This window comes from Acomys minous (assembly GCF_964271855.1).
Source record: "Acomys minous genome assembly, chromosome: 6".
NCBI lineage: Eukaryota > Metazoa > Chordata > Mammalia > Rodentia > Muridae > Acomys > Acomys minous.
Window position 1 is genome coordinate 5,527,145 of NC_140487.1, and position 19,797 is coordinate 5,546,941.

Sequence of the window (19,797 nt, forward strand, 5' to 3'; positions counted from 1 at the left end):
TTGCAGCCGCTATTGTAGCAGTTGAAATGAGTGAGTGCTAGGGTGTGTCATCATCCTGAAGAGGCCTAGAATGCCCTTTAGCCTCTTCTTGGGTGTCGTTTGTGTGCTGGAGTCTGTAGACACTCTAAACTCAGCAAGGCCTTTAGGAAGGCGTGAGCAAAGACTCAGTGTGGTGTGTGTGTGTGTGCAGACTCAGTGTGGTGTGTGCAGTCAGAAACCAGCAGCCTGAGGTTGGGTTGAGACAGTTTTATGGTTATCTTGTTTCCTAGAGAAAAAGAACACCTTTAGCTTGTATATAATTTCTTGAAAACATCCACTTACATGTAAGATAAGAGAAAACATTAAACTTCAGCATATGAAAGATGCCCTTTGTTCTTGCTTTGAAGATATTTTCTCATACCTCACCATGTTTATGATTCTTCAGTTCATGTCTAAACTTCAGCTTCATAATCTTTTCCTGGTGCTTTAGGATGTATCCTTTAGGTCATGGTGTGCTGTACCTCGGGTCTGTTTTTGTCTCTCAAAGTATAATCCCCCTGCCGTAACATGCCTCCTAAAGCTTGGATATGGCTGGGTTTAGAAGAAGTCAAGATTGTATGAAGGGGAGAGGTGTGACTTCACTGATGTGACATGTGACATCAGAGGAGCACACTTCTCTTTCCTAAGCTGGCCTTGGAAAGTGAGGTGTTTTCGACTTACCACTTGTTAATGTGGTGCCCTGATTAGAATATTACTTTGGCTGAGTTATAATGTCATCTTGATAATGCTGACAACAGGCAGTCAGGAATATAGTCTTAGTTTGGTATTGATTGAGAACTGAGAACATGTTGTGAGCATTCCTTCCCACCTATAATTGAGTTGGTTTTCTTTGATACCATTTTACAAGGATGGTATTAAAATACAAGACATATTTTTGCAGCTTTAATAATTGGTTTGCTTTTTTGTTTACCTCTGTAATTTCAAAGAATTTTTCTTTCTGAACTTCTGTGCCAAGTTTACAGTAGTGTTAAAATTAGAGGTGTCCATTAAGTATTTTTCAACTGTCTGCTCAAATGCCACATACTGTGCTATTAATTCATTATGAAATGATACAAACAATCATTATGTGATAATATGAAAATACATACTTGTCAAAAAGCAAATAAATCTGTATGGAAAATCCATCTGCTATTGTTAGGGGAGTCCAGTGGTCTGTATACATACTCGGTTTATAGACATACTTGGGTATTAACGCCTTTTCACATAAGAAAATAAACACAGAGGGTTTTGGTTCTGATTCCCAGGGACTTGGTATCATGTACTCAGAGGTTTTCTTTTTGTTGCTTACAGGTGATATTATACCCAACTTCCAATAGCTCCAAGTCAGCAGAACTACACCGAATGATAGTTCCCAAGAACAGTCAGGACTCCGACTTAAAGATCAAATTGGCAGTGCGCATGGATAAGCCAGCACATATGAAGCATAGTGGGTGAGTGTTTAATGTGGTCTTCCCTCAGATCACAGGACTTCACTGTTTCACTCTGTCTCTTTCTGAAGGAAACCAATGTATCAGCCATTCACATGGAGTTTTCTCAACAAAATGACATGAAGTAAGTTGTTTGCCTTGCCGATCTATTAGCATCTCTATAAATAAATAGGTACTCATTTAACGCAACTGTCTTAGCACTGAAAAATGACAGTTATTGATTGGGTTGATATCATATTATTATGGGGAGTCCATCAGATGTGACCACTCTGAAAAAGTTTGTAGCCATTTGAAAGTCTGCGTGGTACTATACTCAGGTGCTTAGGACAGTATGCTTTTAAGACAAAGGAAAAATAAACGCATCCTTCCATCTCACTCCACAGCTGTTGCTGGAGGGTGACACAGGCAGGCAGGCTAACAGAAGCTGAGATGAATGAACTGACGCATCTTGGCCTTAGGTCCTAATATAGAGTTGGCAAGGAGACCAAGCTCAGGTTAAACCTGAATACAAGATGGAGGAACCTCTGCACTGCCTTTTCCGGTCACAGCATATCAGTTATACAGATGTATAGAAAAACTTTTTTAGGAAATATTCTCCACAATTCATGTATGGTAATAGCGGACTCATACCTGATGTTCGGGTCTCTAGAATTAGTTAACCCTTCATAGACTGTATCATAGACTGACACACAAAAGAGTGTGTCACACAGAAGGCTGTGCAGGTTTTGCCGGGAGGGGTGGGCGCTTATCTTCTATAAGAGTGAAAACTAAATCAGTACTGGCGGGAGACTGCTGGTGGGAAAGCAGGAGGAGAAGAGGGGCTCGCCTGGGCACTGCCGTGGTCTGACAGACACACTCCTCACCTGGGCCCTGCTGTTGTCTGACAGACACGGCACTCCTCACCTGGGCCCTGCTGTTGTCTGACAGACACGGCACTCCTCACCTGGGCCCTGCTGTGGTCTGATAGAACGGTGCTCATTGCTGCTGAGGTTCCTTCTCTCCAGTGACTGGTAAGGAAACAGTTCAGAACCCAAGTCTGAACTCTTTTCTGCTGCCATTGTTTTGTTTTTTTCTTCAAGTCAAGAGTCTCAGTAGTTGTCGCTGTCCTAGGACTCACTCTGTAGATGAGGCTGGCCTTGATCTCAGAGAGATCCACCAACCTCTTCCTCCCAACTGCTGGGATTAAAAGCGTGTGCCACCACACCCAGCTAGGAAGTCTTAAATAAAATGAGTTTTCAAAAACTTTTATTTTTCTCAGGTTAACACTTCATTCAAATGCCAGCTGTTGGGCAAGACTGCTCATTTTTATTACTGTGAGAAAAGGGTTTGCTGAGGTGGTACACTGATGCTTAGCAACAGACTTCACAGGGTGAAGAGTGCGTTCCTCTAAGAGGGTCTGAAGCTCTTAAATCTCATCTGCAACAGAAAGGCAGAGCTAATTTCTGCTTCATATTAGCTCATTGGTTAATATGAGCAAAATAAAGTGGGGTTTTGGGCAGGGATTTATCCACCCATTTCTCTTAGAAGGGAGACTGGAACTCAGGGGCTACAATGTGATACCCTTAAGGTGTTTATGTAAGGGGAGGCTAGCTGTGATTCAACTCAGTACACCTGAAAATTGGAATGCTCTACTTAGCAGCCTTGGATTTGTCCCCCTGCCTGCTCCCTATCAGTTTGTACTTCAGGACTCACCTCTTTCATCTAGGAGACACAATCACAAGCCTATCTGGAAAGCCAGGAAGGGACTTTGTCTTGTATATAAATAATTAGTAGCAACTGGCAAACACAATAAAGTGACAATGGAAACCCATTGGACCTAATACCCAATGGTACCTAGAACTAAAATCTGACATTTTAAGTCAAGGGAAAGTGCAGCACATGGCCACTGGGGAAGAAGGGCATCTCTGTCATAGGACAAGCACCTTACAAAAGGCAGGAATTTTGAGAGGGCTTTCAGCTCCCGGTGGCAAGTTCACCACGGTTTGCCTCAAGAACTTTGAGACTAGACACCACTATTTTTCTAAAGTGCTTAGCGACTAGCAGAGTTTCAGATTCGATGACATCAAGTATACAGCGTGTTCCAGGAACTAGTGTGTTTCTCTGGTTTTTTGCTGTGTGGCCTCTTTCTCTTTATGGATGCTGCAAATAAGATCCTATGAATGGAGGCTAGAAATAAGAGTGGCCAGGAGCAGACTGAATAGTCCTGGAACCCCCCAGATTGTGTCTGGAACAAAGACTGAACATGAAGTAAGACCTGAGGAAGGTCTGCAGCCCCGGTCACCCATGGGAAGAAGTTACTGCTCTGACCTGCAGCTTCTAGTGTAGGCAGCGTCCAAACAGATGCATCTGTCTAACTGCCTTAAAAGGGAGGTGGAGATTTCCTTAAAAGGGAGGTGGAGATTTCCTTTGCATCAGTGAGAATGTTTCTATTGCATTTATTTGACTAAGCCAAGATCTCCATGATGGCTCTGCAATTGACTTCTGCTCAAAATTGGAAGTGACAGGAGGAGGAAGAGGGTGATGTCACAGTCCGTCAGTTTAATTCATAGAGCCCAGGGCTCACTGAAGGCACCAAGAGTGTGTCCATGCCCTGGTCACATAAAGCAGTGTGTCCCACCATGCGGAGGTACTAGGAGTCATTTCTGAACACTCAGTTATCTTTGTAGTTTTATAGCATGCAAAACTGTTGAATTCAAGAAATGAAAATAGATAAATATGCTATTCATCAACCACCTTGAAGAATATTCCATGACAGTGAGTCAGTTAAAAACAAATCTAATATTCAGCCAGACTTGGTGGCGCACACCTGTAATCCGAGCACTTAAGGAGGCAGAAGCAGGTGATGTTCTGTGAGTTCGTGGCTACTCTGGTCTACAAAGTGAGTCCAAGAAAGCCAAGGCTACACAGAGAAACCCTGTCTCAAATGTGTGTGTGTGTGTGTGTGTGTGTTTGTTTGTTTGTTTATTTATTTATTTATTTGTGGTTTAGCAGCATTAAAATTTTTGGCACTGTTGTGAGAGCAGGGACAGTTGGAGGCCCCTCACCAGACATCTTTATGGCTCTTAAAATGCCTGTTTGGTAACAGCTTTAAATATTCCAAATATCTTCCCTCGGTTTATTTTATACATGAAAACTGGATTTGACCCACAGCTTAAATATACTCATTTTCTCATAAAGTTCTTCCTAAATGGATTTTATTATGCTCAGTTACATTTGAAAAGAAGCTGGAAGCCTAACCCTGGGCCTCCTAACCCTCTATTGTACACTAAAGCAATTACATATGTGGAGTAGTGGGCTCATAGCATTTGTTTGGGACTGAATTGTATTGTATCAATAATTTATCCTAAATGAATAATTAACAAACAAGTAATGAATAATACAACTAGAAGAAAATACAACCTTAAAAGAGACATTAATTCATCTTTAAGATACGGCACACTTGTTGGTGTTAGTTAAGTAAATTAAACAGTAACCGGGGAGGTTTAGAATTTGGCCTTCAGAGCGTGTCAGATTTTGAAATTGATTCTCCCATGTGCTGATCCTATGAACCTCTTCTCTTTTTCAATAACATAGGATACAAAGAATGTTTTTCGTGAGGACTCTTAACATGTATTCTGTTTTATTTATCACATTTGGTTAACCCATGGACCGACCCCAGTTAGGGTGGGTTTGTGTTTGTTTGTATGGGTGCACGTGCCTGTATATGTACATGTGGAAGCCAGAAGTCAAGTTGGAGTCTTTTTCTCTGTTGCTCTCTACCTTGTTCTTTGTTTGGTTTTGTGTATGTGTGTGTTTATTTTTGTTTTGTTTTTATGACAAGGTCGCTCACTGGACCCAGAACTCTCCCTTTTGGCAAGACTAGCTGGCCAGTGAGCTCCAGGGATCTGCCTGTCTGCTCCTTTCTCCCCCAGCCTGGTTACAAGGGCACCATCACAAGCGGCTTACTGGAGCCTCCTCCTTAGATGTTTCTACTGGTGTTATCTGTAGCATGCTGTATCCCCTGAACTGTGCACTGCTTAGTCCTGTCGAGCCTGCAGTGTCTGCCTATCCTGTGCTGTCAAGGGCAGATGCAAATATGAGTACTAGCAATGGAAATGGTATTTGTGTACTCCATAGAGTTTTAAGAAAAAGAGTTTTCAAATGTTATATTTTAAATTATATGTTTTTTTAATATAGAAAGTAAAATATATCTTATCTAAAGTTCCTGCTTCTAATAGGTAATCACTATGTAACTACATTTTACTGTCTTTTTAAAGCAGGACTATGCACATAAAAAAATGTGTTTTAATTTTGGAGAAAATAAACCTAATGATGACACCATCCTTTAAAATCGCACTGGACATTGCCATGAATTATTAGAAAAATACTGTATTCATTTGTTATTTTGTAATATTTCAAAGAAAAAATGCTAGCAACTACTTTAAAAACAAAGTGTTAAATGAGTTATCAGCTAGATTTCTGGTGATCAGCCTTCACTCTGGCGTTTTCGCTTCTGGAAGGAGCTGGAGACTCTAAGTGTTCTGAACGAATGGACGGCACTTTAGTGCAGCCTAGTGGCCAAGCAGCGGTATTACCTGGAATTCAGAAATACTGCCTTTCCTTTACGTACGTGTTTTCCTAGTGCTCAGGTTCTTTCTTTTCCTTTCTTTCTTTCTTTCTTTCTTTCTTTCTTTCTTTCTTTCTTTCTTTCTTTCTTTCCTTTTTTCACAAAAAGAAAGCTTAGGTAAGACGGGACTAATGAAATATATGTCTACCTATGACAAAAACTAAAGGTGTGACCAGTAAGCAGGAAGAAGGCTCCGCAGTTGCCTGTCACGTACACGTAGAGCCATTGTAGCAGTTACCTGCCGGAAGTCTGTGTGAAGCTTATTGCTTCTGTAACAGAATGACTAGAAATCTCTTGATTATATAACTGTAGAAGGCTTTTACCCCAGGTAACTAGCCCAATAAAAAACAAAACCTCAACCATATGTCCTGGAGTTTCCTCTTTGTGCAGAATCATAATTGATTCCTTCATATACTTATTGAATGTATAGATAGTTTATATCATTTTGAAATTATCAAAAACAAAGTTGCCCACTTTAATTTACTTCGTAACTCTCTAACTGACACTAAGATCATTTCTATCCATGGGAGGCAATGGCTCAGCTTCTGATACGGAAACAAGATAAGAACCTTTCCTGCTCTGGCCTCATGCCTGTGAGGACTCCAGACAGCCCGGGACCCTGTGCTTGCCAAAAACAAGAACAAAAACAAAACAAACAAACAAAAAAACAAAAGCACGCAGTCAGGCTCTTGAGCCAGGATGTCACCACATGAAACTTTCAGCACACACTTAACATGCAAGCATCACATTTGCTCATGATAAATGGGTTGTAGTTGCGTCACCTGCTGCTTCTGACTTAGATGTACGACCTGCAGCTGGTTAGGAGCACAAGAGTGCTATGCCCAGGTTTGCTTGGTGGGTCCAGACCTTTCAGAAAGCATTGGTCTTCTCTCTGATATTTGCTAGTGGAAACTGATTTCTCATTATTAACCTATATATAATATAAATTTTCTTTCAGCTCCTTTTTACCATAGCCACATTTGCCTTCTTACCTTCACCTAAATTCCCATAAGGGCTATTTGCCTTCCCAGATCCAGTGCCTTAGTCTGGATGACTCTGACCTCATGCGTATCCTACTGCCTGTACCATTGCCTGAACTTCTGGCGAAGAATTTGCTAGGGTCTCAAGCACAGATTGACTTCTTTCTCCAGATACAGTCGCAGAAGAGAAGTGCCTGTGGCCCTCCAGAAACAGCACAGCCATCACATTTTAGTGTGATAAAGGGGAGAGGCCAAAAGGCCAGTTTGTCTTTCTAAATACCTTCACTATTCATGGCATCTTCTGCATACTAAATCATGGAGAACTGTATTTTCACTTTTTAGGTTTACTAAATCTTAACAAATACTAACAAGTATGTGGTAATGGTACAAACCTTGCAGAAGTAGCTTTAGCCATCAGCAAGCCAGATGTTTTAATTTGTTATATTCTCCTGGGTTCTCCTTTATTAAATGTTTACTCTTACACTCAATTTTCATTATTTCATTTAGGATTCTTTCTTGGAACACCTTGGTGTGCATTATATTCTGTCTCATGCATCAAAAAGTATCCCCTTCTCGGACACCCTTTAAATTATACACACACACACACACACACACACACACACACACACACACACACACACACACACTAACTTCTTTTCAGGAAAGATAATGAAATTAGAGTATGGTACCATCTCTCTTTTATTTTAATCTTCTATTAAAAGACACCTGTGTATAGTCACAGGTCATCTTAATTAACGTGAAGTGTTTTTAAAGGACTTTATTTAGGAAGAATAAGTATTGAATTTTATAAAATCTAATAAACAGAATGATAGTGAAATTGCTTTCATTTTCTAAATTGAAGCCATAATATAAAAAGGTTGTGGTGTACAATGGCATGGTATCTGGAAGTTTAAAATCATTACTAATTGTCAATAAAATAAAAATCTTGGATTTATTTATTGACAAGCCATTTTTTGAAATGTAGAAAGCCTTTAGAATTTATTTTTCATATTTGGATTTTGTTAAGCATCTGATGTGTCTGTCTACCTGGTGGCCAGATAGATGATAATACTATGCTAGTTATGTCGAGTCCAAGCTAGGTCAGGATTCAGTACCCTTGGGATTCAGGTCTCAGTTCTCTCAGTGGCATGGGTAAGTTTCTCTCTCTCTCTCTCTCTCTCTCTCTCTCTCTCTCTCTCTCTCTCTCTCTCTCTCTCTCTCTGCTATAGTCCATTGTTTCTGCATAGTGACAGTGGACTAAAAAAGATGAAAGGTCCCAGAGGCCTATGATGCAGTAAGTCCTTTCTTTGACTCTTATAAGCACATACTCCACTCCACTCCATGGCCATGGGGTGTACAGTGGATACAGAGCGCTCTGGGAGCGGGACAAGTGAGATATGGGGGTGGGGGGAGAGGAGCAGTTTGAGAATTTGAGTCCTCACAAGGCAAAGAAAGGAAGTAGAAGATTAGCTTTCATAAGGCTATGAAAGGTTCTGATTACATAAGACCAACCTTGGAAACACATATTATACAACTGACTGTATTCTGGGTATTAAGAATAGATTCTATGAACTTTAGACAGAATTACACGGAACATAACAGAACATCAAACAAAATTGTCGGTACAGTTTTCTCCTTTTGCTTTTGTAGATTTCCATAATATACTCGCATTATTTCTGTGATATAGTGAAAGAATGCAGATTTTAAACTAAAAACTTTTTTCTTTTAATTGAAATTCATTAAGATCGGTTTATTAAAAATCTGACAAACCATCTTCTTTGAGGTCGGCTGGGTGTTGTCAGGAGTTAACTTGTCTTGTTGTGGAAGAAATTTAGGATTGTAAGAACAACTTTAAATGCCATAGTCTGTGTGTCTCTGAGGCCTTTGAAGACCTTATTCAACTGTTTTACCACATATATCAATAGAGTCATATCTATCTGTTACACTTAGGGTATATATTCTTGTGTTAAAATCTTCCAAGTATTTGACATGCCCATGTTTTGGATCAATATACTAAATTCCATAGCAATGATGTAGACATTAAAGACCCTCCTTATAATAGACACGGCTTCAAAAGTGGCAAACCAGCCACTGGGCAAAATGTCCTCGTTCCTTCCTCAAGCAGAATCTGCCTAAAAATGGGCAACTTAGAGGCAGGCAGAGTCAACAGCCACACTCTGCCAAGTCAGGGTAAACAAGTAAGTCCTCAATAGTTCCTTCCCTGCAAACAAGTCTGGCAGAGATATTAGGCCAGAAACTGAAGATGAGGCTCCAACATTAGAAAGTGTATTGGGTGACTGGTCAGGAGGTAAACTGCCTTAAGTCAATTTATACATTTTGGAAGCTGCTAATCCACACTGCTGGTTCACTCAGGAATTTAAGTTTTATTCCTTCTCAGTCTCCGAGGGGCATTGAAGACAAAGACAGTATAGTTTTATACCCAAGTTTAGTTGGTTAGGGGATAAGATCATTTTAGATCAAGATAAAGAAGTTAAGTTATTAGAGTTGAGATAGGATAGATATTGAAATTCATTTGGAAATTTAGACCCAACAAGACAGGAAAGACACTTATTTCAAACTGGACAAATGCAGATGCCAAGTCACTATGAATGTAACATGCATAGAACTCATCCAGGTACTCCAGGCTTACATTCAGGAACATTATCAAAACAGGTTTCTCAGATATTTTTATACACATTTATTTTATTACACATGTATAAAACAAACTACATACAGCAAGGAGAGCCATGTGACAATCAGAATAATGATCTAATGTTTAGGAGGGATTCTGGGTAATGGATACTCTCTCCCTAAATCAGTTCTCTCAAAAGCAAAATGGAAGTGGTAGAGGAACTGACCTGAGTGAAGAGCAAGCAGTAGCTGACACGTGCTGGGTGCTATAGGAATGCCAGGCGAGCACACACTGTTCTGAATATCACAGCCAGTGCTGGACCCTAAGGTGGGATTTTAAGTAGAGATACAAGAAAAAGAAGGGGAGGACATTAAAATTTAAGCTATGAAATGGAACAGTTTTTTTAAATAAATTCCCCCAGTCTCTGACCTGTTCTCTCTCAATTCCTCTTGATCATGGTGGCTGTAACCTGGGAGGCCTGGGCTCTGCCAACTGTAGGATCTCTAGTCACATCCTCCTTTTTTTCCCCCCAACATTTTGGGCTTGCTAACTCATCTTTAAGCTTCTTTTGTCTAAGAAATCTATTTCTCCCTTTGCCTCACTTCTTTTTTCTTAATTCTATCTTCATTTAAGTGGACACAATTTTTATGTTAGGTACTATTTTAAAATTCTATTAAATGGCTGTCATGATAATTCGTGTTTTAGTTTCCATAACATTTTAATGATAAGAGTACTTAAATTCTCACTCATTTTCATGAATGTATTATTATTAACTCTAAATGTTAATTTTAAAAGTTTTAAACATGTGTCCATTTATGAGGTACACAGTTAACGCCCACTGCCTTTTCAAGCCCATTGTGCCGGTTTCAACTTCATCTTCAGTGTTTTTCTATTTATTCTTGTAGTTTTATAAAGTTCTTCACTTTAAGAAGGTATCCATAAGCCTGAAGAGCGTACTCAATACTTAATGGCTACGTGACTTTTATTTTATTGTTATCATGGCACCTAGGACATTTATATAATTGAATATTCTAATTTTATAATATAAATATTTTATAAAAATAACCACTGGGAGAGCTTAATTCTGTTGTGATTAGAGCTCCAAAGCCCTTTGCCATTGTCTGTGCTGCAGAGTGCTGACCCTCATGTATTCTTCTCTTCCATGAGGTCCCTATACAAAGCCATCTCTAAAGAAGCCTGCCCATCTCTACCACAGCGGATCCCTTTTCTCCTGGCTTGCTCTCCTTTGATCCAGCTATCTTGGTTTTTTCAAAACTTATGATGTCACTTTTTAAAGTCCTAGGCTCTTGTTTGTTGAGCAGGAAGTATCCCCTAGGGTGTGATTTGCTACATAGTCGTTTCCGTATGATATTTAAGAGGTTAGGAACCTTGTGCTGCAGCTGGGTTTGAGTGTAGCATTCAAGTCATTGTTTACCATTAATAATTGTTGGGTAAAATATAATGGCTTCATTTTCGTAATGTTTCCAAAAGGCTCATGAATAGAAACTTGATGCCCAGCATAGTACGAGTCAGAAGTGAGGTGTTGGGCAGTACTTAGATCATGAGGACTCTGTTTTATCAATTATATTAATACACTAATTTAGACTGGTCCGTGGTGGAAGCTACAGGAATGGGGCTGACGTGGGACAAGTAGGTCATTGGCGATACGCCCCGAAGGATCTGTCTTCTTCTCAGCTGTTTCCTTGGTCTCCTGATCTCTTTGCTCTCTGACTTCCAAGAGATGATCAGGTTTGGTCTGCCATGGCTTCCCACCATGGTGTTCTGTCTGTCTTACCACATGACCAACAGCAATGCAGCCAGCTGACTGTGGCCCAAACTGAACTAAAACACATCTTTGTTCCTTAAGTTGATTAATTCAGGTAATTTGTCATACCAACAGAAAGCTAGTTAACACATGGGTGACCATTTGCTATGTTAAAGAAAGAAGACAATAGAGAAATTGTGTTCTTAATTCTTTTATGTTCAACTAAGTGTATAGATTGTTCAGATATAAATTCCAAATTTTAGTGCTGTCTAATACAATATCATTTTTGTCATTTGTTTCAATATTATTTTTCTACAGAAGAATGATAGGCTGCCTCTTTAGTGTGTGTGTATATATATATATATATATATATATATATATATATATATATATATAGCAAGTCTAAATATGGTATCATAAAATTACATATTCTTTCTCCAACTTAGTATTCCCTAGAACAAGGCTCTCTTACTATTTTTAAAAGCTTCTTGCCAACTTTTGATAGAAAAACTAGATTTCTAATATCTACTGTCTTGGAACAGTTATTCCTGGGACATACCTATGAAATATTCAACTATAGGATAAAGTTTTAGCAACATTTTCTGTGGTCCAGAATGTATACTAGTCTAATTTTTTCATTTTTAAAAATAGTGTATTGTACAGCCACTGCTCATAAGTTATTCAAGACAGAAATAGAGATATTCTATCTGTGAGGTTTTCCCTGTTGTTTTCATAAAATGAATAAACATCCTTTGCTTTCTTCTATGACTGTGACCCTTGAATTCATAAAATAGTCATACTGTATTTTGGGTTTTTCCATCAAGTTTGTTCTGCTGCATTTAAATAGACTCAAAAATTCTTTATGAAAATATGTCCCCCCCAAATAAAGTAGAAGAATCAGGAAAAATAATAAGTAACACCATAAACTGTCAGTCAAAGGCAGAGGAGTCCTGGACCTTTATAACTAAGGGATGGATACAGGAGGTTCCAGCGTGGGCTCGCTGCCATCAGGATTTGCAGAGACTTCAGGGAATCTGAGCCTCACAGGGCTGGTGAGGAAGAGGTCCTGTATACTAGAAGGCAACAGCCAAAGGCAAGAAGGGCTAAAGAGCTGAATATATGCATACCATAGCTGCCCTCACTTCCACAAAAGAGGAAAGAGGGTAGATTAGGAGGAATACGTCTTTGTGCATGTAAGCGTGAGTACTTACTTAATGCCTATTTGACAACATACATTTTTAGCTGAACAGTAGTAGAAAGTTTCTCTTTAGGGTCTATGACCCCATCAGCTGCGAGCTGTTGAGGAGGTTTACAGTGCAAAGCGTGACTTTCCTCCTGTGGGAATGGACCTCAAATCCAATCTGAAAGGAGTTGTTTTCTCCTGCAACAACTGCGCCACTATTATATGCACCCAAAAAGATGCACAGAAAGTAAGATAGGAACTGCTTTGAAAGAAGTGTTTTAGCAGAAAAGGGATGGAGGGTTGTGGAGGTGAAGACAACTAAAATTCACTGTATAAATTTGGCTCTGTCATTGTCTGGTTAAATAATAGCTTATAGTCTTAAGTGTCATAGGAAATGCCTTATACTCTCTAGTGATCACAACTACTCCAGTTAAGCTGACTGGGAAACTGGGGATAGAATATGATCTGCCCACATCTTTTTAGGCAGATTATATTTGAAACACTTGTAAATTGTTTAAGGAATGTTTCTGTAAGTGAATTATAAGGGGAATGTTAGTTAAATGAGTTTAAGATGGGTAAATCTATGTTCTAATCCTAAAAAATAAGCATGACCCCAATGTTAGCATCAGCTGATAGCAGGGTTGATTGCATGAATAGAAACAGCAATGTTTTCTAAATATTAAAATCTCTAGGGGATCAGAGAGATGGCTCAGTGGGTAAAAGTGCTTCTCCTGCAGGCTAAGAAACCTACAGTTCCCAAAACCTACATAAAATTTAAAGGAGAATACCAACCTCACAAAGATCTCCTCTGACTGGCACATATGAACCCAAACTCCCTCCCAACACACACACACACACACACACACACACACACACACACACACACACACACACCATCATCATAAGAAGAAGAACAATAATAATACAATTAAATAAAATTTTAATTTCCTAGAAGCTGGGAAGGCGGTTCAATGGATTTGTTGTGCTTGCTATGCAAGCATGGGGACTTGAGTTCAGATCTACAGCATAGGCAGATGGCGGGGTATGTGTCTGTTATCCAGGCACTTCAGAAGCAGGGATGCTTAGAGTCCCTTGTCCAGTCAACAGCCAACTGGATAAGCTCCGGGTTCAGTGAGAGACCCTATCTTAAAAACAAAGAGTGAGAGCTACTGTGGAGACATTTAACATTAAGTTCTGCACCTATACACACCCAAACAAGGACATAACACAATTAGTTAATCATCTTCACAATCCCAGTTTTATTTATATTCTTAAGGGTATGACATTAATAATCATTACATTAATCATTTTATAACCAGATGAACAGAAGGAGAAGGGAAAATTTGCTTTGTTTGTTTTAAAAACAGTCAACTTACCACTTTTACCAACACCAACACCATTATTATTATCATCATCATCATCATCATCATCATCATCATCATCATCATCATCATCATCATCTCAATACATCTCCCTCGACTCCTCCTAGACTCCCCCACCTCCTTCCTTTCCCAGACCCACTGCTCCTTTGTTTCCATTCAGAAAAGAGCAGAACTCCCAGGGATACCAACTTAACACAGTGTTACAAGATGCAATAAGACCAGGCACAGAACCTCATATCAAGGCTGGGCAAGGCAACCTAGTGGGGGGAAAAGAGTCCCAAGGGCAGGCAGAAGAGTCAGAGACACCCCCATTACCACTGTTAGGCACCCCACAAAAACCCAAGCTACAGAACTGTAACATATATACAGAGGACCTACCACAGACCATGCAGGGTCCATGATTGTTGCTTCAGTCACCGTGAGCCCTTATGAGCCCTGCTTAGCTGATTCCGTGGGCCATGTTCTCCTGGTGTCCTCAACTCCTCTGGCTCTCACAGTCCTTCGTCCCCTTCTTATGCTAGGTTCCCCAAGCTCCACCTGTTGTTTGGCTGTGAGTCTCTGCATCTGCTCCTGTCCACTATTGGGAAAAGTCCATGGTTCCCGATCCCTAAGCACCATCTGTGATGGAATTACATCTCTCGGTGCGCTGTCAGGTCCAGACAGTGCTAGCCCCGGATTGAAGTAGATCACGTACGGCCCCCGACTCAGGCACTGAATATGTGTGAATATCTGGATTGTCGTTTTGTGAACCACTTCATTTATCAGTGCTTATTAAGCTAAACAAATATGTGATGTATTAAGGAATGTGAAAAGCTGTAGACAGAAAGGTGGTAGAGGCTAAGTGACGAGATACAGTCCTTGACGTAAACTATGAAGACGAACAGAGAGAAGCTCCACGGATGACGTGACTCAGGAGTCCCTGAGGTGAAAAGAACAGTGGAGTCAGTCTGACAGCCGCAGTAGAGAGAATGCCAAGGTTTAAAAAAAAAAAAAAAACTTCAAAGTATTAGGGATAAAGTTACCATACCCACTGGCCACTCAGCTCCCACTGGACATGAAGCAGGATGGCCCAGAGGCTAGAACTAAGCAGGACCAACCCCCCACCCCAAAAAAAATGTCTCTCAGAAGGAACGTGGGCACAAATTCCTATGTTGCTAGCTTCTGTTTGACTTTAAACAAGACTGTTACAGATATAGAAGGGAACCTCACCACATTTCAAAACTTAGCTAGAAACAAATATATGCCATTCCTCCCAAATATTTAGCCATCTGTTTACTAAACATGTCAGAGAAAGAAATAGAGGGTTAGGTGTATTTGTATTGTACACGTGAATATTAAATTAAATGTGTTGAGATAAGATGGAAACTTCCTGATGGGCAGTGTAATGCCATAGTGCAGGTTCATTAGTGTGCTGGGACTGGGCAGCCCATGTGCCTCCTAGAAATCTCTTCACTCGCTGCTCTTACAGGAAGTTACTTGACGTCCCTGGGCCTGGTTTGTTCATCTTCAAAATTAAATCTTTAATCACGTATTCCAAAGGTTGCTGTGAGCCAAACAAGTTATTATCATTGAAGTGCCTATTATTTTCTCTGACACATAATAATTCATTTTAGTTAGTGTCATGTTTATAGTCATCTAAAATTTCTTGTAAATTAAAGCCCTCTTCAGTTTTATTGTCCCTTGTGCGAGGAGGTGGTGCGAGGGTATGATGTGGTCAGAGGCTCACGTGCCACAGCGCATGGAAGAGCAAAAGACTAACTTCACATTTGACTGAGTTCCGGGAACCAGATTCAGGTTGCTATGCTAACATAACAAATATTTTACCACAAAGCCATCCAGCTGACTCTTGAGTTTTAATTTTATATTATTCAGATATATCCCATATGAGTCTGTGATGTTTCCTTATTACAGTGTATACATATATAAAATATTATATATTAACATATTCCTTACACATAAATCTAAGATTATCAGAGAACCATGAAAAAGACTATTAAAGTCACATTAAGATGTCACTTCACAAATGCACTTAGATACAGAAGAGTTAGAAATACTTTTTCTTCTGTCTTTGCATATATCTGCTACTTTAACAGTTTTCCTATGCAGTAATTTTGCACTATATTTCCAGCAGTGATATTTCTGCCAGCATTAAACACTCTCAATGTATTTATTATTCCATAGACTACAGTCATATGAGTAAGTGGGTTAAAAATTATTTTCTAATTAAAATTACACCTACATCTTACATTTCTACTAAATCAATTGGTTGTAATAAACCATATAATGTGAAAATTTGAACTTTGTGATACAGAGCACAAATTGCATTAATGATTGATAGGTAATAAGAGTCAAATGAAAAGTTATTAGGCAAAGAGTAGAAAGTGTTTATCCTGCAACCAAATACCCAGTGGATGGCTTTGAGCTGCGACCATGCCTGTAACGTTTCCCATGGTAATTGTCAGAAGAGGCACGAAGAATCGTGGGACCTCAGTAATATGCCTTGCCACTTTAATTGCTAAGAGAAGCAAGGGAGTCTTAATTGCTTGGAGATGCATTACTAATTAAAGTGTCATTCTACGTTCATGCTGAAATAATTAGTTTGAATATTTGTAGGTGCTGAGATATAAATTTAGTTCCAAATTCAGGAGCATACCCACAACAGACTTGGTTAAAATGATTTATGGTTAAGAAAGGTTAACAATCATGAAATTTTAAATGTTTCTCTAATTTTGTACAATTTAAATTTCATTGGATTATTGAACTTGAAAGAATGGAGTTCACACTATTTTAAAACTTAGTATGTTTTTATTCAGAGCTATTGCACAAAGTTAAATTCCTAAAATGCCTTAAGATTTCTGGGATGAATCTAATTTTTCATTAATTTGTTTCAGCGTTTATTACAAGTGGGAAATATGCTTCCCTTGAAATGAGTGCATCACCGTAATTATAACATGTTATGGATTGCAAGCTTTCTCAGTGATACACATGCAGCTTTTACAAATGTTTTCATGATCCAGTGGAGTTTAAACGTTCTGGCTAGAACTCCTAGTTTTTCTAAAATTAACTAAATCCATACACTCAAAATGGCTTAAAACAGTAAGGTTGGAAAAAGCAAAGAGATCAGACCAGCACGACTTGCCACATCTGGACGTGTGATTACCTAAGACCACTAACTGAAGTTTCATCCAAGTTAAAGACACGCCAGCTGGAGAGCTGCCTCCACAGTGACGAGCACTGACTGGTCGTCACAAGACGCAGCTTCCGTTCCCAGCACCCACATGGAAGCTCACAGCTGTCTGTACCTCCTGTTCCAGTGGGTCCATTGCCCCCTTCTGGCTTCTGTGCGTGTTAAGCATAAGTGTAGTACACACACATGCATGCTCGCTTAACACCAATACACATAAGAGAAAAATAAATATGTTTTGCAAAAAAAAAATTAAAGACATACTAGAAAAAGTGAAAATAAAAAAATTGAAAGTGAATAAAACCTTTTTTTTCACATGCTATTATATAAAATTGCAATCAGGTCTCAAATGATTTACATTTCAAAGCCACAAACTTATGAATACTCTACTTTTGCTACTGCTTTCTTCACGACTGTAGTTATTATAGAAGATACTGATGGTTTGCACAGGTTGCCTTAGCTTATTTCCCTCGGAAGAGGCGAACAGAAGTCAAATGCTCACATTCCTCTTTTTATAGTGCAGTTATCAACCTTCCCTTTATTTAACCATTGCGTTCTTCATCTCAGAGTGCTCTGTGCATATGGCCGTCCCGTCTTCCACTCTGTAGTGGAGAGTTTACCTTGGTGTGTGTGTGTGTGTGTGTGTGTGTGTGTGTGTGTGTGTGTGTGTGTGTGTGGTCTTTGTTTACTGCAGTGTATGCTTTAACTTGAGGCACCCTATGCTACAGATATTCAACTTCCTTTTTACTACATTTTGAGTGTTTGAATCCTGTGTTAATTATTTTCTCTTAAACATCTGTACATACGTGCAGGCACTAGACCATGGTGCTAATAGTCTAGGATGTCCTCTACTTCATGGAAGTATAATTTATAGTACAATTTTTATAAACATTCCAAAAGGCCTTGAGAAACCGGAGTTATTCTCACTAGCGTGTAATAGCCTTTAAAAATAGATTTTTAAAAAAAAATTCTGTGAAATCTTTGCAAAGTTTCAAATTCATTTAAGTGATGTCTTCAGTAACAGTAATATTTTCTTCACATATAGGAACATACAGTAGATACTAACAAAATAAGTTATCTATTAATTAAAGTCATATGAACACACTGGGAAACTTCTTTAACAAATATATTTTAAAAAATAAAATAAGTACTCATTACCTTGTAGACAATCACAATTTTAAAGTAATGCTGTATTTATTATCATATTTATTATTATATTATATCCTAGGAAACTGTTGCAGTGTGTGACTCTATATGTGTGACATCAAAACAAAGCAGAACAATTAATTATACAAAAACACATTGAAGTACTGTTGACTTTACACTCTCACTCAGGTTACACAACTCTGTGTGACAAGTGTTATCATGGCAACTTACAGGTGAGATTCCCGAAACAGAAAGAAATTGAGTCACACCTAGCTAGTAAGTGGCCATGACTTGATCTGACCTGTCTGATTCCAGAGTTTGTTGTCCGAACCAGCAGGCTGTACTGTCCAGAGCTGCCCAGAGCTTTTTCTTCTGCAGTGACCCCATTAGGAACTCTTGGTGCTCACGTGCTGCCAAAGGCCGGGCCAGCCAGAGACACCCATGAAGTAACTGGGTGAAGTTCACGAGACGTGGAACAGTGAGGAACATAGGAATCGAGAGAGTATGCCCCGCAAAGGGATTCCACAATATCTGTTTTCTAAATTGTTCGACCTGAAAGCACATCTGTGGCTAAATCTGGCCCATGTGGTCATCAGGCCGCAGCACTTGGTTTACAGAAACAGTCTCTCCCCATTAACTGAGAAACACTAGGAGGCTCTTCTGGTTCCCGTGGACTGACGAACAGCATTTATTTTTAATGAATAAAGGACCTTAGATAGTCACACATTTTGAAATTGATTCCGTTGAAATAACGGAATGAGAGGAATTAAAAGTAATGTGCTTTTGAAAAGAAGATCGCTCTTTATTAAAAACAATGAAGTCCCCCACCCCCACCCCAGTGCTGTTCACTGCCAAGCAATCCAGATGATCTTTCTGGTGTCTCTCTTGTGGGTATCTGACACCGAGGTTTCTGAAACATGACTTATTAAATATCCAGAAACTGATTACAACCTCTAAAGAATAGTGTCTTGATTTAAGACAAAATAATTTGACGTGAGCCTAACATTTATTCGTTATCTAGGGACTGTCATTTTTTTCCCCGCATGTTGAATATCTTAATTTTTACCTACGTCTTAAAATTATGACTTGGTGAGTAATGTGTAAAAGCAAAGCTGACACAATGTCTTCTAGGCAATATATATGCTTGGTCTCTTCAGAGCAGCTTCTTTGTCAAAATACCAGCTGTACGCTGTGTCAGAGCATATTGTTGAATTTGGTTTGGTGTGCTGAAAGCTAGGAGGAATATTTACCTTACTACAAAAGCAAATGCTTTTGATTGTTTAAATGTATGATTAGGAAACAAAGACCTCTGTTAAAGTGCTCTAGAGTTTAGATAAAAATAAAAATCATCCATTGAGGTGAATTCAAGGACAAGAAATAAAATTTAGATCAGTGAATGTTCAAACTCCTAAATCAGTGACAAATGAGGTAACAGCCAAGAGCTGGAGATGTG

The 19,797-nt window shown here is 39.2% G+C and overlaps 1 protein-coding gene across 23 annotated transcripts in view; it reads left to right on the forward strand.

The window, feature by feature from the left end:
• Positions 1-19,797, forward strand: part of CADPS2 (calcium dependent secretion activator 2) — a 506,252-nt gene that overhangs the window by 293,608 nt on the left and 192,847 nt on the right. For all 23 annotated transcript variants that reach the window (XM_084784337.1, XM_084784356.1, XM_084784338.1 and 20 more), the window contains exon 8: positions 1,330-1,469. In XM_084784337.1, the coding sequence (XP_084640463.1) occupies positions 1,330-1,469 (140 nt within the window). The remainder of the gene's footprint in view (positions 1-1,329; positions 1,470-19,797) is intronic.